The 26,843-nt window shown below is 40.0% G+C and overlaps 1 protein-coding gene across 5 annotated transcripts in view; it reads right to left on the reverse strand.

Annotated features, from left to right (window-relative positions):
• Positions 1-4,799: 4,799 nt before the first annotated feature.
• Positions 4,800-26,843, reverse strand: part of Bmpr1a (bone morphogenetic protein receptor type 1A) — a 90,424-nt gene continuing 68,380 nt past the window's right edge. For all 5 annotated transcript variants that reach the window (XM_029468796.2, XM_085828548.1, XM_029468794.2 and 2 more), the window contains 6 exons: positions 22,420-22,564; positions 17,682-17,874; positions 15,280-15,577; positions 9,346-9,521; positions 8,383-8,513; positions 4,800-8,296 (listed from right to left, as the gene is read on the reverse strand). In XM_029468796.2, coding sequence (XP_029324656.1) covers positions 8,171-8,296; positions 8,383-8,513; positions 9,346-9,521; positions 15,280-15,577; positions 17,682-17,874; positions 22,420-22,564 — 1,069 coding nt within the window. In that variant the 3' untranslated portion in view covers positions 4,800-8,170. The remainder of the gene's footprint in view (positions 8,297-8,382; positions 8,514-9,345; positions 9,522-15,279; positions 15,578-17,681; positions 17,875-22,419; positions 22,565-26,843) is intronic.

The raw sequence follows: 26,843 nt of genomic DNA on the forward strand, positions 1-26,843 counted from the left end.
ACAGTCTAAGGTGTGATCGTTACATGGTACTGTGGGAGAGTCTTTTGACAGCATGCACCAGGCCCAGGGTTCCAAGGGTAGGGGTGGTGATAGAGGCATTCTTAAAGGGTCCCTCAAATATGTTAAGGCTCATCTTAAGTCAAAAGCATGAAAGCACTTCGTCTTGCTTTAGCCTGAATTTCCCATCCTTTATCAGGAAAACTCCAGACTGTGACAGAACTCTCTGGAAGAAGGCTAAAAGAAAGGTGGAGGGAAAGCTCCGTTGGAGCAGACAAGAGGATTGCTTTTCTTTTCTAATTGGTATTGTTCTATCACAGGGAGATGATGGACAGATTAATGCAGAGATGAGCAACTATACTCCTTGTCAAACATTTATGGAAAAAGTAGTCATGAACAAGACCCCAAAGTTAACAGACTGAATTGTTGGGAATATAAACATCTCTAGAAATAATAGAGGAAGTTATTTATTTTTTTCTAAAAATTTGTGTTGCCTCCTATCTGGTAGGCAAGTGCTCTACTACTGCTGAGCTACATTACCAGCCTCAGGAAAGTGGAAACTTAAACCAGGCTTATTGCCTGTATGCCTGGCCCAGGGAGTGCCACTATCAGGTGTGGCCTTGTTGGAGGAAGTGTGTCAACGTGGGGGTGGACTTTGAGAGAGCTTTCTCCTGGCTACCTGAGGATGTAAGTCTTCTGTTTATGCTCAGAACAAGATGTAGAATTCTCAGCTCCTTCGGTGCCATGCCTGCCTGGATGCTGCCATGCTTCCCACCATGATGATAATGGATTGAACTCAGAACCTGTAAGCCAGCCCCAATTAAATGTCCTTTTAAAGAGTTGGCTTGGTCATTTCACAGCAGTGGAAAGCCACTCAGGGCTTAATTCTAAACCCCATCCAACCTTGAAAAAAATGGCTGATCCCATACTGCGGGGCTCATACCTCCCAGTGTTTCAAATAAATGTTCAAAATATGAGGCGCATGTGTCAAGAGGCTTCATGAGTCTGTGCAAGGAGATCCTTGTAGACAAGCATGGGTCAATTTGAGCATCAACACAGCATGACCTAATGGAACCCAGAAGTCCATAAGCTGTGTAAGGAAAGCACTTGCTCACACACTGTCAATGGAAACTGAAGATGAATGATGGCAATAGAAAACCACGTAGCAACCACTGGTATATAAGCCCTGTGTGGCCCAAAGCACCCCCAACAATGTGCTCATAGAAACAGAATGGCAACTCTACACAAAGAAGTGATCATGGTGTCCTGGTGAGCTTTATGTTAGCTTGATACAAGCTTGTCATTTGTGAGGAGGGATTCTCAATTGAGAATATGCCTAAGAGATAATCTGTGGTACATACTCTTGAGTAATGATTGATGTGGGCCCAGCTCACCCAGGGCAATGTCAACCCTGGGAATATGGTCCTAGATGGTATTTAAAAAGCAGGCTGAATAAGCTATGGCGAGCAAGCCAGTTAGCTGCACTCCTGCATAGCTTCTGTTTCATTTCCTGCCCCCAGGTTCCTGCTTTGACTTCCTTCAGTATGGACTGTGATGTGAAAGTATAAGTCATATAAACCCTTTTCCCAGGTTCCTTTTGGTTTCAATGCTTTTTATTATAGCTGCAGGAAACCTTAAGACACATAGTAAACAAGTGGCTGGTCCTAACGTTAATGATGCAGAGGCCATAGCATCTCACTGGGATGCAATGATGCCACGTAGAGGCAGAAACAGGGACTGCCAAATTCAAATTCAGCTTGAAGAACAGGTCCACCTCCCTAAAAAAGGTAACTTAAAACATGTTTTATCTTGAGACCCAAGAAGTGAATACATTACATTATCCAGAGCATGCCACACACCAGAAAAACACACACAGAATGTCTTTACTAGAACTGGAAACATTTGAATGAAGCCTGCAGGTATTGTTGACTGTTGTTATGGCATCAATGCCAATTTTCCTGAAAGTCTTCAGAGAGTGTAAGTTCTTTAATTTACTCTAAACAGCACAGTGCATGTTTGGACGTGTTGTTGTGACCTCCCAGTTACACCTCACACAGCAGTTATATAAAATGATAAGTTAACGAGAACCGCATGAAGGGTGAGTGGAATCCCTTGTAGTATATTTATAAGTTCCTGCAGCTGAAAATTATTTAAAAACTGTTAAATCTGGTTGAAAAAAAGTTCAGTACATGGCTAAAACCAGAGGGTAGAATGGCACATAAAATAAACAAGACTATTAATATACAAGAGACATCCAGAAGATACATACCTCACAGGAGCTCTGGATGGGCCTGATGGCACTCACCTAGGTACTTGTAAAGTTAAAGCAGGAGGGCCCCAGCTTGAGGTCAGGCCAGGCCATATAGAAACCGTATCCCAAAAAATGAAATAAAGGGAATGCCTGGTGAGATAGCTCAGCTGCTAAAAACCAGTATTGCTTTTGTAGAGGACCTGGGTTTGATTCACAGCACCTACAACACAGCTCATAACCACTTGTGAACCCAGTTCCAAAGGATCTACCGCCTTCTTCTGGCCAATGTGGGCACTAGGCACATATGTGGTACACCACATACATACACACCTAAGGGAGGGAGGTCAAAAGAGGATGTTAGATCTCCAGGAACTGGTTACAGATGGTTGTAAGCTGCTATGTACCTGCTCAGAGCCAATCTGGTCCTCACTGGCCTGAGGCTAAGTAGACTGGGGGTACTGGCCAGTGAGCCCCGATTTGTCTTTTGCCACCTCAGACCCCAGACCACCACGTCTGATTTTTCACCCAGGTTCTAGGGATTGAAGCCTTCGTATTTATGAGACAAACACCTCATGAATGAGTGATCGCCAAGCTAGCTTTGAGTCTGTGGAAACTTGGACTGTGGCCTAGCTAACAGAATTGGAGGCTTTATCAGCTTCTGATTTTGCTCAGCTCTGCTTCCTGATACACTAGTAAGAGGCAGTCACACATTCCTACCTCCATAGACCAAGCCCAGCTGCCATGCCTTCTTGGTCAATGGACTGACAGCCTCTTTAACTGAAGGAAACCAAAGCTTTCTTCTCTTGAGCTGATTACTCAGCATTCTGTCACAACAAGGAAGAGTAACAAACACTGTTCCACATTAAATGAAATGGGCAGTCTCTAAGCACGCTGTCGAATAACATAAACCAGAATCTTTTAAGATGGAGACAAGTCAGAAACAGCAGACGGTGCAAACAGGAACTTAGTGCACACAGTACCTGGCATGTGGCAAGTTTCAACCCAGGTGGGAAAATAAGGCATTGTGGATAAATGAACGCTATCCAAGGGTTCCCTTCGCTGCAGCGGGAACACTGCACAGACACTTTAAGGCACCTTATCAAACAAAAATGTTTGAAGATGATAGGACAACATCCAGAGCCATAACTTTCCTTTAGTAATGTTATAATATACACGTCTACATTTAGGATCTAAGAGAAAACAGGGCTTATGTACAGTGATGTACATAATATGTGTCTTACTGAAAAGGGGATGAAGATACAGTTCAGAACTAGAATACACACAGAGCTTGAGGCTAGCCTGGCTACAAGCAAGACCCAATTCTACGCTCTTCTTAAAACAAAAGCAAAAGCTGGGTGTGGTGGCGCACGCCTTTAATCCCAGCACTCGGGAGGCAGAGGCAGTTGGATTTCTGAGTTCGAGGCCAGCCTGGTCTACAAAGTGAGTTCCAGGACAGCCAGGGCTACACAGAGAAACCCTGTCTCGAAAAACCACCCCCCCAATCAAAAAACAAAAGCAAAACCACAAACAAAAATAATTAAAATAACAAAAAGGAGGCCACAGAAATAAGTTATTTCCTCTATTTTCTTTCTCTCTCTCTCTCTTTCTTTCTTTCTTGAGACAGGGTCTGATGTCCTAGAACTTTGTAGGCTGGCCTTGAACTCACTGAGAGTCCAAAGGCCACCACCCCTGGCTTGAAAGTTCTATTTTTAAAGCTAAGTTCTATGGTATACATCTAAAGTCCCCACTACTTGGGAGGCACAGGCCTGTATGGGCCAAGGTCTTCTTTTGTGGGAGTGAAATCGAAGGGGATGAATATGTATTTGGTGTTTTTCTTTTCCAAGACAGGGTTTTTCTGTAATCTCAGGCTTCTCCTGGAATTCACTCTGTAGACCAGGCTAGCCTCTGCTATTCAGAGCTCTGCCTGCCTCTGCTTCCCAAGTGCTGGGATCAAAGGAGTGCACTACCATGCCCAGTCAATATATGGTACTGATTTTTCAACTGATACATAATACAATACCACAATCTTAATGTTATGGGGGAAAAAAAAAAAGAGAGAAACTTTCCAATGTCAATAGTGGTATCTGGCAATAAAATGGAGCAGTTTATTTGCTTATTCTTTTCTTGTTTCCCAATGTTCTGTCATAAACACACATTTTTATAACCAGAAAACAATGTGGCTTTTTTTTTTTCCTTCTTTGTATAGAAGGAAAAAACAATCCCCTCATTAAGGTGGGTTTGGCATCTACATAAAGGAAAAGCATGCGGCACTTACCTGGCCATGCTCCAGGACTTTCCAGAAGACGAAATGCAAGCGCAGCAGTGTAGGGATGCACACTTACATTACGTACAAAATCTCAACAGGTGACTTCTGATACACAGTAAATCCAAGAACAGCATCACAAAACATCACTGAAGTATACTAAAATAAGGTTATTTACTGAAAAATGATACATTGGACATAATCTGTATATAGAACAAAGCAATTAATGGTAAACTTAATAAGGCACCTTTCAAATCAGATGCTGTACAAAATACATTTAGTGTTACATATCAAAGATGAATCTATATTTTTGGTGTTTTACAACTGCATAATAAAAATGCTTTTTTTTAAACCTGTCAATGCCTTATGTACAGTTTCCCTAAGCTATTAATATTTCCATTTTATACAATATATGCTACATTTTAGTTTTTAAGTGGGAAAAACAAAGGCCACTAAAGAGCTTAAATAATTCCACTGAAAGGAAAGAACAGAGTACAACCTAAAAGTACAGTGTTATGTCTAATTTTTTGCCAAAGCCATACTCACAGGCTTTCTTTATGGGATGACCCTTCCTGTCCTCTGTGGACTCATACACTGCTTGCCTAGTTTCCACTCCTTACAGCCAGGAGGTGGGAGAACTGTCCCTGCTTAACAACTGACGCAAGTCAACTTGTGTCATTACCACAAGAGCTACATCACCTTTCTTTTCACATGACTTACACCTCTGTTGAAATTATCTTAGGTATTTGGAAACATTTCAAAACAATACATAGCTGAAAAGACAAGTGTATTGCTTAGGAAATCTGCCCTGGAATAGACTACTCAATATCCAATTTGACCTTAGGCCAAATCAGAGATGCATGGTTCTTGAAAAATTTGTCCTTTTACTCTAAACAAGAAAAATATCTAAAAAAGAAAAGCAAATTGAGTATCATTAGAATGAATAAATTAAAACTGGCACATTCCAGGACAACAGATGATGACAGCAAAAGGTGACTTTATGTGCTTAGTCAAGTTTCTAGACACTGGAAGGTTAACAACATGCTGACTAAAATATCTTTTTGTTACAGTATTCCTAGAGAAATCAGTTCAGATTTTATACTCAGAACAGTACTCAGTGCTGCAGAAACCTCAGAGAATCAGGCTGGGGCAAATCTTAACATGCTCTGTACCAGAGAGCTACTGGTCATACAAACCACACATGACGGCTTCCTGGATTACTTGGGATTTATTTAGGCAGTTTGGGGTTTTGGGCTTTTATTTTTAATTATTTAAATGATGGCTGATTTTAGCCATCTGTTTTTTAAACTCTAGATTCAAAGGGGGAACCAAATCATAGTTTCCAGATTTTTACAAGTTGTTAAGTAACTACATAATACTTATTCCATTACACAGTGGGTTCTATTCTTTTTTCCTTTAAACGAGTTTTGTGGAGTGCATGGTGTGTGTCTGGGGGGGAGGGGCACAAGCCATGGAGTGTGTGGAAGTCAGAGGACAACTATGGGGCAGTTGGCTCCCCCTTCACGATGTGTCCCCCAGAGTCTGAATTGAGGCTGAGAACTTGGCAGCAAATGCCTTTATCTACTGAGCTATCTCACTGGCCAAAGGGCTGATACACTCTTTAAATATTTTACTTACTGAATTTTACATTTACAGCTGAGAGGGAGAAGAGAACAGAGTAAGTTTAATGCAGCTTTTGATTTTAGGATTCCAAATAAGGAAAAGCAGCAGCGTTTGCCATTTCGAGAACATCACTGATTCCCATGAGTGCAGTGATGGCAGCGTGGGAAGGCAGTGACTGGAGCGCTCAGTGCCTGCCTTATAATTAACTCCTGACAGCCTTTCTTAGAGAAGTCATTACAGTGGCTGCCACGCACAACTGAAACATGCCAAAGAATTATTCCTTAGGTATATCATTAAGATGATAAGTGACAAAAAAGATTTAGTTTATTCAGGAAAGATATATCCTGGCTAACTGGACGTAGGTAAAATCAGACCTCAGTACTCTCAGGCTTTAGGTACATCAAATGAGACTCACTAAACAAAACAGGCAAGACAAATCTCAAATTTGTGGAATATGAGCTGTAGTTTAGTCATGCCTGTAGGTGGACAGATAGACATATGCTCTACCTGCCTCCCATTTAATTTCAATCGCTCTATGTGCTGATATAATCACCTTTAGTTTATGTTTCATCCAAAGAGCCAATGCCACTTGATGCTCACATGGCTTGTTTGCTTAGAACATTTAAATAGTATGATATTGGTATAATAAGCTTGAACCAGATCTGTTTTTTGAGATAACAAGGCCTATATTTATTTTATAATAAAATACACATCATTTTATTTAATAATGTTCAGTGTAAATATGGGTAGTGACTGGGTACTTCTGCCTCTTGTCTTCACAATTAGGGACCAGAAATTGTAAAACCAAATTTCAAAAGATTTAGATATCTAAAATACATTTACTGTTAGTTGAAAAAAATCAGCTGACATTCTCATAAAAGATATGAGACAATATCTTAGTGAAGTTTTAAAATGCATGAATTCTGAAATTCATACATAGTTCTACTTTAAAACACTTCCCATCAAGGATCAGATGTGAGACACAGCGTATGGGCTGTCTTGTATAGAACTGAGTGTGTAGGTAAAACATGGCTAGAATGACAGCTGTGCAGGTTCTGAAAATAAAAGCATGTTACACGAGGATCAACTTTCCTTTTTAGAAGGTACCGAGAACAAAGACTCCAGAATTTGATCACAGGTATGCACATTGTGATCAGATGCAGTACGGAAGAGGCGTTTCTTTCAAAGTATGGTTCAAGACAGAGAGCTCCAATTCTGGATAGGAGGCTTTTTATAACAAAAATAATTACCAAAAGGAGAACAAAATGGTGACTGAGGGAAAACAGTCCAAGTCTATGGACACTTTACATGGAGTTTGGCTTTCACAACTATTATGCTAAAAATAAAGTCGGTGGAGAAGTTACTACAGTTACAAGGTGGATGGCTTTTATGAAATTGGCGAATGTCAATTAGATATTGCATATTTAAACCACTGGCCACAAATACCTTCCTGTGCAACCTTTACATTCTTGTCTTCTAAGCCCCAGGGCAGCAGAGGAATTCTGGTATGCATATCAAAGGTATGGTGCACCATCATAAACCAGGCAGTATCCCAAAGAGATCATAATCTATAGGCTGTTTACAAAGACAGAACACAGACAGATGTTTCCTCTGGTAGAAGGCAAATATGCCTTTTTCCATCTCTGCTGAGCTCATTAATTTTCTTACGGCTTTCACAGAAAGCACCACTTTATGGACAGGACAGTGAGTACCCAGAGGTTGACCAGAGACTTCTTATCAGGATTGGAGTCTTGATGCAGTTCATAAAAACCAAAAAAGCATCAAAACCAAACCAAAACAAAAAAACCCCACATTTAAAACAAAGCTGTCCATATATAAAGAATGACATGTTTGAAGTTCCAATCTTGCATTCTGTAGAGTACGGTAAGGTTTACTGTTAGCAGCCTGTGAAGATGTAGAGGATGTAGATGTAGAGTCTGGAAACCAAGTCAACATCCCATTCCATGCTAATTCCACCCATTCCTTGGGTGAAGAAGTTCTTGCAGTCTAAATTCTCCCTCAAAATTGTTTAATTGTCAAATCTTTACATCCTGGGATTCCACCATTTTTGCAAGCGTCTTCTTGATTCTCAAAGCTGTGAGTCTGGAGGCTGGATTATGGGCCCAGCATTCTGACATTAGCTTCAAAACTGCTCGAAGACACTAAAGAGAAATGCAGACAGAGTGTGGTGAGCATAGAGTAACTTGGCACTCACTCATCACTTTACAGGGACTTGGCTCCAACTTACTTCATCGCTGTTCCAGCGGTTAGACACGATTGGCCGCAAGCGTTTCACACACACAACCTCACGCATGTCCTCATAGGATGGGTCACTGGGTACCATGTTGTAATATGGTAATTGATATTCCTCCACGATTCCTGCAGGGAGTGAGAAAACAGTGAGCAAATCCACGGTAGTAGGACTACTCTCAGCTGACATATACAGCATCTCTCACTGAATTGTGGAACTAAGAATGGTTCCTATATAAAGAAGAAACACAATCTGAATAATAGTAAATATGTTTCTCTATTATTTATGACCCATTACTTTCCCTACCTCTGACAGACAAAGTCTATCGCAATGACAGTGTTTCTTTTGAGGGTAGAACACTCTGAGGCAAGAGGACTGTGAACTGAAGCCAGCCTGGGCTACAAGAAACGAAACACTTAAAAATCAAAGGAAATGAGTAGAAATAAGATTATTTTTAATTAAAAAAACTTTTAGTGCAAATTTACTTCTTTGTGCCTACTAGTGAATATCTATTGCTCTCTGCTGGGCGAGAGGCTGACCATGATCTGTGGGCAAGCTCACAAAGCAGGGACCTGTGAGTCCCTGCCCACTGCTCTCTGGCTGACAGTCGGTGCAAACACTGCTGCTATGCTGAACATACTTCCTTGAGAGGATGGAGTTCTAGCCCACGCTACAGAGCAAATGTACGTGCTGAGCAGACCGAGTCTCAGTCACAGCTGACTGAGGGAGGAATGAAACGTGTCTTCTCTGAAGACGCTGGAGAAGGCTGTTGGGAACCTGTCTTGGATTTTCTGAGCTTTGCTCTTGACACTTTTCCCTTAGACAACTATGTGTGTAATTCTGATGAAACCAGAGGATCTGAGAGTGGTCCTGAGAAACCCTGACCCAGGTGACACAAATGAGGTAATTATTTTTTAAATGACAAGTAAATACAATCGGAAACACTTTTCAAATTCTTACCTCCTGTAACACAACGACGAGCCATTTCCCAAATGATCAAACCAAAGCTATAGATGTCAGCCATGATGTAGGGCTGGAAATGGTTTTTATTCAGGCTTTCATCCAGCACTTCTGGAGCCATGTACCGCTTGGTGCCCACCCTGGTATTCAAGGGTATGTCAACTTCATTTGTATCACTAAGACATGGGGAAGACAACAGTCAGGTTGAGGACCAAACAATATTTCATCTCTGTACATTCTTATAAAGTTGAACACCTTTATAGTTTTTATATGCTGCATAAACTAACATCCCAAGCAGGATCTGGGACAACTGTTCTGAGCCTTGGTACCATGTCTGCCACAAATCACTAACTGACTTTTTCACACTAAACTGGATTAACACAAATACCTTTCATAAATTCAGCTGAGGCTCTGTCACCAAAGAAGCTCTGTTTTTATCAAAAGATAACAACACTGGCCTAGGGTGTGGCTCAGCTGGCACAGTGCTTGTTTGTATATATACAGTAGGCCCAGAGTTCCATTCTCAGCACCACATAAATCCAGCGTGGTGATCCATGCCTGGCATCCTAACACTAAGCACTAATGATGTAGGGACAGGATGATCGGAATTTCAAGGTCAATCTTGGCTAAATAGTTGGTTCTAGTCCAGCCTGGGTTACATATGATCCTATCTTTAAAAAAGATGACAAAATTTTATATAAGAAAAGTACAAGTACAGACAATTATATCTGAGAAATGAGTATAAAAATAAAAGAAAAATAATTTATTTTTACCATTCTTATACAATCATCTTAACATTAGAGATGCAGAATTAAGTCGGGCAGTAGTGGCACACATCTTTAATCCCAGCACTCTGGAGGCAGAGGCAGGCGATTTCTGAGTTCGAGGCCAGCCTGGTCTACAAAATGAGTTCCAGGACAGCCAGGGCTATACAGAGAAACCCTGTCTCGAAAAACCAAAAACAAACAAACAAACAAACAAAAAAGGATGCAGAATTAAAATTTATTTCTCAAAAAAAATTTATTTCTCATGGATCCAATTTAATTTACTTATATTATAAACAAAGTAATATCTATAAAATAGTCAATCAGTAATAAATGACTTTTTAAGTTTTCTTTCTTTTTTTCTTTTTCTTTTTTTTCCTTTTTTCTTTTTGGTTTTTCGAGACAGGGTTTCTCTGCGAAGCCATGGCTGTCCTGGAATTCACTCTCGAAAAACAAACAAACAAAAGACAAAGTTGAATAACATTCTGATACTATAAAATTATTTTCATGGTTTTTGCTGAACCACTGCAAACACACACAAAGGTAGAACCTACATGCAAAGAATGAGTTGAAGTACAGGCCACTAATTCACACTGTGGTATTCTGTTCATTCATTTATGGCAGCCAAGTTCTAAGTTGCCAAGGCATCTCAATCATGTGATTACATTTCCATGAACTGTCTTTATTATCCCACAAATCATTACCTTTCAGTGTACTGATCTGCACTTAGTGTAAAGGAATGGGCTTACTTAGGTTAATTAAAACCAGGACTTGCCAAGTTTCTTTGAGTCAGAGAGCTACTGACAGTGATAAGATTTTGTCTTTAGAAATTGTGCAAGTAAATTATAACATATGTCACTCTATATTTATGAACTATATATATGTGTGTGTGTGTGTGTGTATCACTATACATTTATATATACATTTATGAATTTTAAATCTCCTAACTAGAAATTGCAGTTAACTACAGAATCATCTCTTTAATTAGGAAAGTATGATTTAAGAAACATTTTTGATTTAACCCTGCCCAGTGTGAGCTGTCAAGGCACAGACAGGCCCCCTATAGACGAAGCAGAAAGGAGCCAAACTGACTACATGATGAGAAAGCAGATTGGTTAGAATTGCCATGTGGTTCAGCAGGAGGAGCACATGCAAAGGTGATACAGCCACAGAGGCTTTATCCAGGTTTCTCAATGGACTATGTAGCAGAGTTAAAAGTCCCTAAAATAAGACATCCAGGAAGCAGGAGATGCTAGGACTACGAATGTCCAATAAAGAAAAGCTACAAGTACGAAACAGAGCTAGCTTAAGAGAGGGTACCTTTACTGCAGGTAGCAAAACAGTGGATGGGCTACCTAAGTTCCCCAGAGCCCAGGTGATGCTATCCTAAGAGTCAGGTGCTAGACATGGAGCTGCAAGGCCTATGCATGTTCTGGGTTTCAGTCATGCTCTAGTCAAGTTTTCTTGCTGTGTTTGTAGTCGTTCCTTTTAGAATAGAAATGGTTACTCTGTGACACAGTGTATTAGAAATATCTACCTTAGTTTTGATCTCATATAGGGCTAACAGTTAAGGAATTGTGCCAAATGTATGAGAAATTCTGACCTTGGGCTTTTGTTCTTGTTGCTGGTTTGTTTATATGATTTTGTGTTTTGGAGACAAGGTCTATTACATAGCTCTGGGTGTCCTTAAACTCAGGAGGATCCACACACCCCTGTCACCCAAGTGCTGGGATTAGCGATCTGTGCCATCACACCTTGCATTCAATCTTCGTTTTGAGCAACATTAGAACTGTTAAGACTTCAAGGACTCTGTAGAGCTAGGTTCATTTTGTATGATTACCATAAGATAAATCATGAATGTTAACAATCAAGGGTGGAATACTACAGCTTAAATGTCAAGTTTGGGTGTCAAGTTGGCAAGAGGTGGATTCACAGAATTTAAATTTAACTGTCTATTGAACAGAGTGGGGATCATTTCAGACACGGGACTCTGTGTGTCTTTGAGGGTATTTCCAGGTGTTTCAGTATGAGAGGAATGACCTAACTTGGATATGAGCAGCACCACCCATCAACTGGAGCCCAGACTTAATGAAAAGGGAAAAAGCAAGACAATTATCTCTCCTTCTTTCTGACTGCATGCACTGTCTTGAGCCACCGTCACCATGTTCTTCCCTTCCTTCATTGGCTTTTGGCCAGGTATTCTGTCTCAGTAAACATGATGAGTACTTATGCCAACAAGCACTGTTGGTGTCAAGAGCACAGTTAATGGTGCTCACTATGGCAGCACGTGTACTAAAACTGGTGCAGAGAAGATGACAGAGGCCCCCCGCTCAAGGATGATAAGTGAATTTGTTTTTTTTTTTTTTTTTTTGGTTTTTCGAGACAGGGTTTCACTGTGAAGCCCCGGCTGTCCTGGAACTCACTTTGTAGACCAGGCTGGCCTCAAACTCAGAAATCCGCCTGCCTCTGCCTCCCAAGTGCTGGGATTAAAGGCGTGCGCCATCATGCCTGGCTGACAAGTTAATTTGTGAAGCTTTAAAAAAAAGGAAGAAGAGAAAGAAAAAGCCAAGAGGTGCTGCTGCATGCCTTTAGTCTGCACACTCAGGAGGCAGAGGCTGGTGGATCTCTGTGAGTTCAAGGCCAGCCTGGTCTACTAAGCAAGTTCCAGACAGCTAGGGTTACACAGAGAAACTCTGTCTTCAAAAACCAAAAACCAACCAAAAACCAAAACCTCAACCTGTAGCGACAATCTCTTACAAGCAACCTGTCACTAAAAAAGCTGATGGTCAATGAGCTTTTGTAGGAAATAGATGGGACACTGGCAGGAAGAGAGAGGATTCTGGGAAATAGTGAGAGAATAAAAGGAGACTTAAGAGAGGCACAAGGAGATTTGAGCTAGACACTGAGGGAGAGAATGAAGAAAGCAACAGGCCAGGACTGAAGGAAAGGTAACTGACCAAGTGGTAGGCAGAATAGTTTCAATGGGCTAAGTAAGTTATGGGCTAGTCAGGAAATGAGCCAAAGCTTATGGCCTAGGCATTTAATAATAAAATAACAAAAAGAAAACTGTTAATGATCAAGAAGATAAGTTGAGATGGCCTATACAATTATAATAAAACAAAAGCTAGGTGTGGCGGCATGGTGGCACATGCTTTTAATCCCACCACTGGCTGAGGCCAAGAGAACCTCAGAGAGTTCCAGGTCAGCCTGGTCCACCGAGTTCCCTATCAGTTTGGGGGACAAAGTGAGTCCTTGCCTCAAAATGAACAACAACAAAACAAGTATATATTCACTCTTTATGTGCATGTATGTGTGTCTGCATGAGTTCATATGCACCAAGTGACTGCAGCCGTCTAGGAAGGCCAGATCCCCCGGCAGCTTTGAGAAGCTTGATGTAGGTGCTAGGAGATGACCTCAGGTCCTTGCAAGAGCAGAAAGTGCTCTAACCTGCAAAGTCGTCTCTCCAGTCCCCCATCTAGTCAACTAATATTTTTACCTTTTGGCCTTAAATGAATTCTAAAATGTGAAACAACTGCTCCATTCTTAAATACAACTACCTCAACAGTCACTTGAAATTTTTATAGTTGAAATTGTTTTAGAAAACTGACAACATCAAAAGAAAGTACCTAATTATTTCCCCTATTTACAGGAGTGTAAATTCACACACAATACTGTTCTGAAGCAGTATTATACACAATATGCCATTAAGTTAATATATGGAAACTCTTCCAGTAGCCTCCTTTATCTAGAAATCTATTATGAATAAAAATTGATGAGGCTTGTCCATTTATAGCCATTTTGCTTTATGTCTGCCAGCTATTTCATATTGTTGCTATAAAATGCCTGCCAGTCACTGATGTAGAAAAGAAACTTGACTCAGAGCAGGGTCAGGCTGACCACAAACTCTGTTATGTTCTAGATGTTATAAGGTTTGTTAACCTTAAGAAACTCCAGGGCAGTTGGAGAGATGGGTCAGAGGTTTAAAAAACTGCTCTTGCAAAGGACCCAGATTCAATTCCCAGCACCCACATGGCAACGCACAACTGTCTGTAACTTCAGTTCTAAGGGATCTGACAGCCTCATACCAATGCACATAAAATCAAATAAATTATTTAAAAAAAAAAAGCGGGGCGTGGCACATGCCTTTAATCCCAGCACTTGGGAGGCAGAGGAAGGCAGATTTCTGAGTTCGATGCCAGCCTGGTCTACAAAGTGAGTTCCAGGACAGCCAAGGCTACACAGAGAAACCCTGTCTCGAAAAACAAAATAAAACAAAACACACAAACAAAAAAGAATTCCACAACCATAAGCTTCACTTAGGACCCATTAAATTAAAGGTTAATATAAACGCTTATATCTAGAATACCTTGAGTCAGGGCTGACCACCGGGCAGTGCTTCCAGCACCTGTATATGAGCTCATTGTGATTTTTTTTAAAGGGCCAGCCTTTAAAAGCTGGCCCTGAGAATTATTAGGGGTCTTAGCTTCAGCTCTGAACTGTGATCAATTAGTCTTGGGGTGTACACTCAATAAACTACCCCGGTCTGACAGATCAGTGTTCATGGATGTGGTTTATGGGACGACTCCTGAACCCCAATCAAAAATACTTATGCAAGTGCTCAAGAACAGAGTGATATGTCTAAGATTCAATAATGTTCATGATAACTATTTTTGTTGTGGTGTTTTTGCTTTGTTTTTTTGAGGCAGCATTCTCTGTATAGCCTCGGCTGTCCTAGAACTCACTCTGTAGATCAGGCTGTCCTGGAACTCACAGATTCACCTGCTTCTGCCTCCCAAATGCTAAGACTACAGGTGTGAGCCACCACTAAACAGCTTTATAACTTTTTTAAAATACAGATGAAATGGAAGCCAACTTAATGCTCATTATTTAGGTTACAGGTTATTTTATATTTAACATGGACAACTATATCTGCAAAAAGAGCAAGTAAAGGTAAACTAAAATAAAAGCATAAAAAAAGGAAATCAACAATTATGTAGAGGCTGGAAATGTCATTTAGTAATAGAGTGTGTGCTTAGCAGACATAAGATCCTGGTTCAATCTGTAATAATCGTAAAATGCAGTTTTCTAAAAAGAAAAAGAAAAAGAAACAACCTTGAGCACCTGTTAGATAACAAGATAATTTCCAAACAGTGGACAAAGAACCATTTACCTGTTGAATTTAACAGCTAGGCCCAGGTCAGCAATACAGCAACTTCCATTTTTCTTAATAAGGATGTTTTTGCTCTTCAGGTCTCGATGAGCAATTGCAGGCTTCCCTTGGGTACCATAAATTTCTGTGTGGAGGTGGCACAGACCACAGGCAGCAGAATAAGCTAACTTGAGTAGGGCTCTGGTGTCTAGTGTGGCACATTTCAGGAAGTCGTAGAGAGATCCATTTTCATGGTAATCAGTAATCAAATACAGCTGAGTCCAGGAACCAGTGCCTTTAATGTCTGCAGCTATAAAACCTGTTTGGTTAATGAGTTTAAAGGATTAGTTGATTGCTGAGACACTAGGCAGTTACAGATGCACATTAGGATATTGGGAATGAACTATGTATAAAAAATATTATCCTAATTTGACTAGCAAAATGTTTTCAAAGCATCACCAAGAACTCATTTTCTATGATTTAGGTTTACAATAAATGTACAGTATTTTAAATTTGTGTGTGTGGGTTTGTGAAGGAGATCAGACAGGTATTGAATCCCTTAGAGCTAAAGTTACAGGCAGGTGTGAGCTGCCTAATATGGGTGCTAGGAATCACACTCAGGCCCTCTGCGAGGACAGTATGTGCTCTTAACCACTGAGCCATCTTTCCAGTGCAAATTTACAGTATTTTTAAAGACAGGGTTTTGCTATGTAGTCTAGGCTGTATTCAAACTTGTGGTCATCCTGACTCAGCCTCTTCAGTGCTGAAATTGATTACAAGCATGTGTACCACATACAGCTGATTTATGATAATCCTAACATTAATCACAACAGTGATAATAATATGACTAAGAAAAAAAATCATATATTATATAATATCCTGCAAGTGCTATTTACCTACATGATTCTCTCTTGAAAAGGTTCTGTATCAGGGAGTGGAGCACAAGCGTGTAATCCCAGTATTCAGGAGACAGAGGCAGGAAGACTGCACAAGTTGAGGCTGCCCAAGCTACAGAGTAAGACTGTCTAATTACAACAGAAAAACAAACAAACAAACCCCAAAACCCACTCCTGAATCCTCAAAATAAAGCTTTCAATTGCAAGTTGAAAAATAGATATTTTAAGTTACATCAGAAAAAGGATCTTCGTAGATAAAATTACATTTCCATGATAAGACTGGACACAAATTCCCTCATCAGTGTCCCTTGGTATGATGGGAATGTGGTCAGAAGGTTGTATGAAATACTGAGAGGAGGGCTGTCTGTAAGTCAAAGAACACTAACGACCCCTATAGCCAGGAAGAAACCTGCAGAGAAGGCATGGCCCTGCCAACAGCTTCATTTTAAAATTCTGGACCCTAAAACTGAGGGGTGATCTCCTTTTATATATGCACAGGTCCATGTACGAATGGAAGTGTGAGTGGATGTGGAGGTCAGGGGACAACCTAAGGTGTCGGTCCTCTGCTGCTTCACACCCCTGGAGACCTAAGTGTCTCACTGGCCTGGAACCTTGCCAGGTAGGCGAGGCTACTGGTCAGAGCTCCAGGATTCTACATGTCTCCAAACTTCCATATCACACCATCAAACTTCACTCTTTACATACATTCTAAACTTAGGTTTTCACCAACTAGGCAACCCCTTCAACAAGTAAACCATCTCCCCATCTCAATTCATTCTCTCTCTTTCCCCCTCCCTCCGTCTGTCTGTCCATCCCTCCCAGACACATTTTTGTTTTTTGTTTCCTGTGTAGTGATGGGTATCCTGGAACTCGCTCTGGAGACCAGGCTATCTCTGAACCTAGAGATCCACCTGAGTGCTAGGACTAAAGGTGTGTACCATCACACCCACTCATACTTCTGATGTTTTTAAACCACTCAGTTTATGATACTTTATAGTAGCAACAGGAAATGAATATCTGTACATGGCAATAAGCAATGCACTTTACAATTTAAGAGATAATGAAATAGCAGCTGAAAAGAAAACTCAGAAAAGCTAGATCTATTTACACTCCACTCATCAGATACCTACAGTATTTCGTTCCTATATAATGAGGTGGTGATAGGAACATATATTGGGTATAAAAATACAATAGAGTCACACATTGAGATTCTCTAATGACGAAAGGAAAAAAGCTCCGTGCAGTTAAAGCTACCCGAGAAAAGCACTGAAGTTCTCTGCCCAACACTTGGCTTCCGTTATTACCTAAGTTCAACAAAGCAGCCCTTACTCTCCTTTTGAAACTCAATGTTGTTTAGAGTCGTAAGATGCTTTCTTGGCATCCAGGAAAGAGTTGTGTAGTTCACTGTAAAGTCTACTAGATTTTTAGCTACACAAACATTTGAATCTACACGCACACGGCAGGCTATCCTGCGTACCCTGAGAACCTTGCCAGAGTGAGGACCTTACCAAAGCGTAAGACACTCACCAAGTATATTTTCATGGCGCATTAACACCGTCTGGTAGATTTCTGTTTCTCTAAACCAGCTAGCTTCTTCAGTGGTAAAAAACACTTTGACAGCCACTTTTTCACCACGCCATTTACCCATCCATACTTCTCCATAGCGGCCTTTACCAACCTGTCGAACCATCTGAATCTGTTTGGCAATAGTTCGCTGAACCTATACAGAAAACAAAGTATATAGGTTTGAGCTCTTTATGAAAAGAATCTATTAAAGCCATCCCATTAAAAGCCTGGCATAACCAAATAGCTCCAAGGTTTATGGTATGTAAACGCAGCAATGAACATGTACTCTGGAACCACACACGGTTAGTCGGCCACTCCTGGGAACTCTGCTTGCCCACACTCGTGGGTTTTGGTTGACTTCTTTTGGGCTCCAGAGTAGCAAATGTGTATGTAACAAGCAGTCCTCACAGACTCTGTACCATCACCTGCCTTTCGTCCTTCTCTCATGAAGCACCATATCAACTGTCAACCCCATGAACTAGCTATGTAGCTTAACAAACTTCCTAACAGACTCATAATCATGAGAAATAATAAATGCTTTTGGCTTTAGCCTCTGAGTTAAGGGTGATTTACTATGCAGCAAAATTTAAATGATAATTAAAATCTCTCAACACAGCCTCTAAGATCCTAGCTGATCTGACACAGCCCCAATTTTTACTACTTACCTACACTCTCTTCAACATTTTTTTTTTAATTTAATTTTTTAAACAGTATATTTTGATCATTCTTTTTCCTCCCCAGATTCCTCCCAGTCCTCTTTTGGTTAGAGGTGAGGTATGTTTACTTTCCTCTGTGCTGAGGTTTTGGTCTTAGCTGTGCCTTTGGTCAGTTTCTGAATTCATACGTCTATCAGTCCTATTGTGTCTGAAGATATGGTTTTCTTGGAGGCATCCACCACTTCTGGCTCTTACAATAGTTTGACTGTGAGGGTGATCTAGCTATGACATCTATCAACAGGTTAACTGCCAGGGTCGATTCAGCTGAGCTGGATGTCCAAACATTTATCCCTCTTGAACCTTCCCTAGATAGAGGAGGGCTGGTCTTCATGAGGGTATGGAAGCAGCTGGCTCCCCTGCTGAACCTCCAAGCCGATTCTGAAGCTCCACACCACCTGTCTGTGACACACTTGTTTATTCCTCGTGGATCTCGCTGCAGGCCTCATTTTCTGTAGAGTGCTGTTTGTCCAGCTTTAACATCTTTACTCATTCATTCTCATTCTCCCCCTCCCCTTCTCCTTCCTCGGCTGTACTTGACTTGTCAGAATTACAATTTTGTTTTTTGTACACAGCTTCACTTAAATTCTATTTCTGGCTCAGAATACAGGTAGTTATTGGGAATAATAATACCTGAAGTATATACATCATTCATTTTAGACTATCAGTAATTTTAAATGAAAAAAGAATGCTATGTCTGAGGCTGGAGCTATGCAAAGCTGAACTGGCTTACATCATGCATCACTTAGCATAGACTCTGCAATGTTTTAAAGCCAGGATTATTCAAATATAATTTAAATATACAATAAAATGTATCCCTTTTTAAGACTGGACAGTCTATTCTGTTAAATGCCTAGTCATCTAACTACCCAAACCTCACTTGAGACTTAGTATTTCCACTTCCTAAAACAATTCCCACTTTCATTATTAACTCCCTCCTGCTTTGCTGACATTACTTATCCACTTAATCCCTACAGTTTTATGTTTCCTAGAGTAGTATAAATAGATCAACTATGTAGTTTTCTGTATCTGCCCCCCCAAGCATAAACTGCCTTTGAAATCATCTCTGTTATTGATTTGTTTCTAAACACTGATGAATGTGTTATAATTTGTTTATTCACTTGCCAAATTGGTGGGCTATTTCTAATTTATTTATTTATTAGACTATATTTACTATGGACAGTCACTTTCAGGTCTTTTGGGTAAATACAGTTTTCCATTCCTAGGGTAAATGGCAGAACTGTTTTATTGTATACAAAGCAAGCGCTTGCAAACACCTTTAATCTCAGCACTTGGGAGACAGAGGCCAGCAGATCTCTGAGTTTGAGGCTAATCTGGCCTATAAAGCAAGTTCTAGGACAGGGCTACACAAAGAAACTGTCCCCCCAAAATCAAACTAAATAAATATAAAAAAGAAAAGTATACAGTTAACTTGTTAATCAACCTTTGTCACTTTGCACCTGACAGCTGAGTATGACGTCTCCAGTATCCTCAGCACCTTGGTGCACTTGACCTCATGCCCTTGATGGTGCAGATGAGCTCACGTGCCGCTCTTACTCTTTCATTCAAATCTTCTGTCCAATCAAAAATATGGAGCTGCCCATCTTATTATGGAGCTGTCAACTGTCTTTGTATAGGCTGTATACTTATCAAATCTATTTTCCCAGCCCTGGACTCATCTTTTAGTTTTTGTTCTTTTTTGTTGTCGTTTTGAAGCAGGATGTCTCTATAGCTCTGGCTGTCTTTAAAATCACAAAGATCTGCCTGCTTCTGCCTCACCAGTGCTGTGACTACTTCTTATGTAATAAGTCACAATGATTTTTCTTAAAAAAATTTTTGGAGGTTTTTCTAGTTTAACTTTTACATTTAAGTCTACCCCCATTTCAACTTAGTTTTATATACTGAGTGAGGTATAGGAATGTATTTACTTTTTAGCAAGTGAATACCTGAGGTGTTTTAATCCCACATTATCTGTTTAATAATCTATTCAACACTGAATTACTTCAATACTTTAAAACAATGTCCTCATATAACTTTTTATAATAATTTTTTATAAGTCAATTAAGCAGTAGGTAGTAGTGCACACCTTTAGTCTGGAGAATCCAGGGCAGATGCAGGCAGAGCTCTATGAATTCAAGGCCAGCCATGTCTACCTAGAGAGACCCTGTCTCAAAAAAAGAACTGCAAACATTGAGTTCTTTTGGGTTGGGTTAGAGAGACAGCTCAGTGGTTAGAGCACTAGGCTGCTAAGAGTTCGGTTCAATTCTCAGCACCTAAGGATAGTCACAGCAATCTGTAACTCTGTATCCAGTGATAGGACACCCTCTTCTGGCCTCCGTGAGTGCCAGGTACCTAACTGGTACTCAGATAGATAAATACAGGCAAACAAATGTCCATACACATAAACCTGGGTCTAAGCATCCCTTTCTAGGCTCTGCTCTATCCACTGTACAGGCAACGTTAACCACAGTAGCTTTAAAGTAAGTCCAGAAGCCATGCAGTTAGTCCTGTGTCCTCTTTTTAAACAACCTTAGCTCACAATAAATCTGTTCGTCTATTTCTGTAAAGGTCTGATTTCTTCTTGGATTGAAATGAAACAATGCTCCAATGTGAGGCTACCTGATACTGCAATACTACTACTGCCTTGAACTCAAACAGACTAAAACACTTCCATCTATTTAGGTCTCCATTTATTTTAGCAATTAATTTTCCTTTTTAAAAAAAGATTTATTTACTTTATATATGTGAGTATATAGTCGCTGTGTTCAGACCCACCAGAGAGGGCATCAGATCCTATTACAGATGGTATGAGCCACCTTGTGGTTGCTGGAAATTGAACTCAGGACTTCTGGAAAAGCAGTCTATGCTCTTAGCCACTGAGCCATCTCTCCAGCCCAATTAATAATTTTCAATGTACAAATTTTACAATGTACATATTTGCTAAGATTATTTCTAAAATATTTCATGTTTTTTGGTACTATTTTAAATAATACTACTTCCTAACTTTAAAATTTCAGACTGGCACCTTTAAGTTGCCAGTGAATATAAATTCAGTAAGACTGAAATAATGACTTTGAACTCTGCAAACTGATTAAGCATTGGTTGAAGTAGGTTTATGTATGGCAACTCTAGCAATTTTTTTTTTTTTAACATAATCATACTATGTACATTCAAAGATAGCTTATTCTCACCTGGTCAATTCTATCACATATTACTTTTAGACAGATGATCCTTCACCTACTTTCAAGTAGTGCTATTAAACAGTTAAAACCTACTTGGAAATGTAGTGTTGTGATGAGGAGAGTTGCCTCGGAGTGCTGTTCTTAGGAGCTCATCATCTCCATCCTTGTACCCACCCAATCCATTTTTAGTAATTTTATTACTCTGTAACCCCTTTTAGACCTAAAAGGTGTACTTTCCTTAGCCGGTTAGTTTAACCTTAAAGATAGAAGGAATCTTACTTTTGTTTTTTTTCCTTTTGCTTAGTTGGTTACAAAATAGTAAGAGCACCCAGCTGGCCCTGGTGGCTCATGACTGCAACCCCAGCATTTAGGAAGCCAAATCAGAGGCAGCAGAATCTCAAGTTCAAGGGCAACCTGGATGCTACAAGACCTTGTCTCAAAATACCAAGTGCCAAGGATATAGTTTATTGGCAGAATGCTTGCTTGGCATTCTTGAGTTCTTGGCTCAAACTTCAGCACTGAAGTAGAAGGGAGAAAAAAAAGCTTATGCAAACATATAGCTTACCTGCGTTTACACAGGACTTCATATCCTAATATCTTATGTAACTGTTAGACTTTTTACTTATGGCTTTATCTTGCCTATCCTATTTTCCTTGGCTCACATTTCTCATTTTTAACTAACTTCATCTTGAGGAAAGAATTATCTATTATTTCCTAATCTGTAATAACTAAGATGCCCACTTAGCAACAACGTCACATCCTTATCAACACAAGATTTATATTTGTAAGATGCTTTGAACTTACCAATAAAGGCAATCCAGACCCACTCCCAGAGCTTTGGGACTGGTCAATCAGGTCTTTCAATGACTCTCCTGCTGGAATAAATGCTTCATCCTGTTCCAAATCACGGTTGTAACGACCCCTGCTTGAGATACTCTTACAATAATGCCTTTAAAAAAATCAGAAAACAATCTACTTTAAAATTGGACCACTGTGATAACCCGAGTCTTCAGGGAGAATTGTAGCCTAATCAATCTTCACCACAGGTAAAAATTCTATTATAGTCCAGTAGAAATAGAATTTATGAGATAGAATGCTGTGTGTCATACTAACATGAAGAGATGGCCATAGTCTATTAGCAAGTGAATATGTATGTATGTATGTATGTATGTATGTATGTATATACACATAAATCGCATAGTGTGTGTGGTGACATGCATCTGTAACCCCACAGTTGGGAGGCAGGAAGCAGGAGGAATGGGAGATTAGAGCAGCTTGGGCTACAGGGCCAGGCCTGGATATGAAGTGACATCTTGTCTCAAAAACAAAACAACAAAAACCAAACCCCACCTACACCAATACATACTCCTGCCCCAGAGGCCAGTGGTGATGGCACTAGGAAGAATTAGGTAAGAAGATCTTGAATTCAAGGCCAGCCTGGGCTACATAGTTAAGATTCTACCCCCCCAATACAAAGCTAAACAAAACCCCCAAACATCCCCTTTCCTGAAGAATGTAATACGGCATTACAGCTGTAAAAAGAAATTATTCAAATTGGAACTTTTAACAGTGTGTTTTAAAAATCTGAAAGGATACTCAGCAAAGAAAGTTACTTATATATCTATAAACAGACATACTCTTAAAAACTGTATCTTTATACCAAAACTGTATATGCCCTAATCCTAGTACTAGAGAGATATGGCCAGCTGAGCTCAGTGAGTTCAAGACTAGCCAGGTCTACATAGAAACCTTTAGGCCAGCCAAAGCTATAATCTGCCATTTTCCAATTGCATTTAATTTTGTCTCTGGTGCTAGAGAGATGGTTCAGAGATTAAGAGCATGGGCTTCAAATCCCAGCAGCTAACAACCCTCCTAGCCTTCAAGAACACTTACATACATGTGGTGCACAGACATACATGCAGGCAGAACATCCATACACATAAAACATCAAGATGGGATGCAGAGATAGAAGAATCCCAGGAATCTCACTGGCCAGCTAGCTTGATATATGCATCAGTAAGAGACAATGTCTCAAATAAGGTGGAAGAACCAAGACCTAAAGTTGTCCCACAACTTCTACGCGCATACTGTGGCACATACAGACATGCTCACATAAATTCTTTTGCATAGCTTCTATTGCCGTGTCTCCATATTCACTCATCTCTTAAGTGGGATCTGATTTGTCATTGTTCTTAACTATCTATTTTAATTTCATTTCCTCAAGTTTTATTTGGATCTTTCTTTAAAAGCCTCACTCACCGTGTTTCTGCTTAAATTATTGTTAACACTGTCTGGCAGTAGTGGCATAGGCTTTAATCCCAGTACTCAGGAGGCAGAGGCAGGTTAATCTCTGAGTTCCAGGCCAGCTTGGTCTACAGTGTGAGTTCCAAGACAGACAGAGGTACACAGTACTCCCTGCCCCATTACTGATAACAGAGTAATCAAAATGATTACTTTAATGATATTGCATGCCAATTTTAAATTGTATTGAGTCTGAACTGGTGGTTTTTATTGTTTAATTTTCCTTGTTATAGGTCTTACTTTCCTACTTTGCAATTTGGCTCATTGACTGGATGGGGAATATTTTATATTCTAACTAATACTATGTTTCTTTGTTTTATGTAGTCTAGGCTGGTGGTGAAGCTTTTTGTTATATAGTTGAGGATGACCCTAAACTCCTAATCCTCTGGTTTCTATCACTTGACTGTGAGAATAATAGATAAATTCTTACAAGTATTGTGCTATTTTACACAGAACAAAACTGAAAAATAGCATAAACCTTCAGTTTTTTTTCTTTAAAAAGACTAGCTTTTACTATGTGGACTGGCTGGCCTCTAACTTGGAAATCCACCTACTTCTGCCTCCTGAGTGCCAGAAATAAAGGGTGTGCACCACCATGTTCAGTTGGGTCTTGTTTTTCAGGTGGGACTTCAGCCGCATTTAGTCTGGCACTAATTATTCACTGTCACTGAGGTAAGCACTGAGTACTTTTAACCAAGACCTACGATTTCATACTGTCAGAGACAGTGGCTAATTGGCACCATTCCTAGCTTTCCGTGAGCACTAATACTATTTCCTTCAGTCATTTAATGGTTCTCCAGCCTTGGGAGATTTTTTGAATGAACATGCTGAATACTGCATGGGGTCATCTACAGAACTCAAGTCTTCTCCTGTGAGGTCCTCTATTCTCTAGTACCCTGTTCCATGACTACAGCTGATGACATGTCCCAGACTCTCACCTGTATGTTCTCATCTGAGACTCTCATGGACTACACCTATGCTCCCTCCCTGTGTCACTAAGCCAAACACTCTTCAAGCAAGAGCATGGCAATCTTAATGCGTACCTCCTTTGTTTTCTATTTCCAGGAGTCAGTGTTTACTATGTAAGAGCCTTGCAGAGCTAACTGTCATAAGCTTAATCTGCTGAGGCCATGTCACTTAATTCTCATCAGTATCTTTAGGTCTTTTCTCCCACCCTGTTCATGTTTCCCTAATACTATCTGGTTTATAGGATACAGGCTTGGCTAAGAATAAGCCAAGGCTATTAAATCAGTAATTAATGTTCACTATCTTTCATTTTCATTATCATGTCTTACCCCATAACTGATAAATTGGTTTTTGTTTGTTGTGAAACACAATCTCACTCTGTAACTCAGGCCGGCTTGCTCAATCTGCTATTTTTATCTAAAGAAAAAAATCTTTAAGCTGGATGGTGATTTGGCGCACGCCTTTAGTTCCAGAACTCAGGAGGCAGAGGCAGGCAGATCTCAATTCTAGGCCAGCTACACAGAGAAACCCTGTCTTGAGAAACTAAGAAAGACAAAAATCTTCTGTAAAACATGTGAGGAGCCAGGGTGACGACTGTCACCTGTAAATACTGTCAGTAAATAATAAGGACCTGAATCTGAATACCAGGCTCATGAAAACCTAGGGTATACCTGTAATCCCAGCACTGGGGAGGCAAAGACAGGAGGGGCCCTAGGCTTACTGGCAAGCTCTTCTAGCCCACAACAGTGAGCTCCAGGTTTAGTGAGAGAAACTGTCTCAGAAACTACAGTGCAGAATAACTGAGGAAAAGGAAGTTAGCTGATGTGGCCTGCACTTACTTCTAATTCTAGTACTTGGGAAGTAGAGGTGGTATTCATCTCTGTGAGTTCCAGGCCAACTGGTCTACACAGTGAGTGCAAAGCTATCCAGGGTTAGTTACAGCGTGAGATCCTATCTCAAAAAATAAAGACCTTCAGAAAGCCATGCATATTTCTTTTAAAACTTGTATTCACTTTTGTCTAGTTGCTGAATTACACATTTTGATTTGTAGATGCTCTTTTCATGTATATATGCAGTCCCTTGCAGCATCAGCTGCCAGGAGTTTTCATTTGCTCCATCTTCTAACCGCTTGTAGGTTTTTGTTTTTTGGTTTCTTTCTTTCTTTCTTTTTTTTTTTGCCACACATTTCTGAAGGGTTGTTTTTTTGTTTGTTTGTTTGTTTTGTTTTGTTTTGTTTTTTGTTTTTTCCAGACAGGGTTTCTCTGTATAGCCCTGGCTGTCCTGGAACTCACTCTGTAGACCAAGCTGGTCTTGAACTCAGAAATCCGCCTGCCTCTGCCTCCCGAGTTCTGGGATTAAAGGCGTGCGCCACCACGCCCGGCTGAAGGTTTTATGTAGCTGATACTACTCATATTTTATTTACTTCCTTGCTTGCTACCAAGTTCGAGGCAGACTCAGAAAGGTTCTCCAAACTATGCATATGAATATATCTGGTTCAAATTTATACCAGTGTAGAAATTGTCCCAAATTTATTTTTTCTATATAGCAACCCAGTATCAAATCTACTTATTGAATTTATCTTTTCCTCCAGGTTCTTAAATTTGACAGCTTTATCATATTGTAGAATTCTTTATATATAGATTTATTTACGAGATTACGAACTTGTTTCATAGATAACCCTTTTTCACTGAATAATCCCAAATTATTAAACTAGAAAAGTGGTGATATTATCCAGAAATCTGCTTTAGAGATTCAGATATAACAAAGCTCACTATTATACAAATAAGAAAGCCATGACTATTCTTAAATATGAAAGAATAAATTAGTATTAAAAAATATTAATTGGTAATTAAGTTCATTTTTCCTCCTAGGGAGGCCATGACACAGTTGAAAAGCTATAGCCAGAGAATATAAATTAGTGGTTTCTGAATTTCTGAATTGCATTCAGTAGTCACTGGTTT

Source organism: Mus caroli, unplaced genomic scaffold (assembly GCF_978045245.1).
Source record: "Mus caroli unplaced genomic scaffold, Mus_caroli_1 scaffold_12, whole genome shotgun sequence".
Classification (NCBI taxonomy): Eukaryota; Metazoa; Chordata; class Mammalia; order Rodentia; family Muridae; genus Mus; species Mus caroli.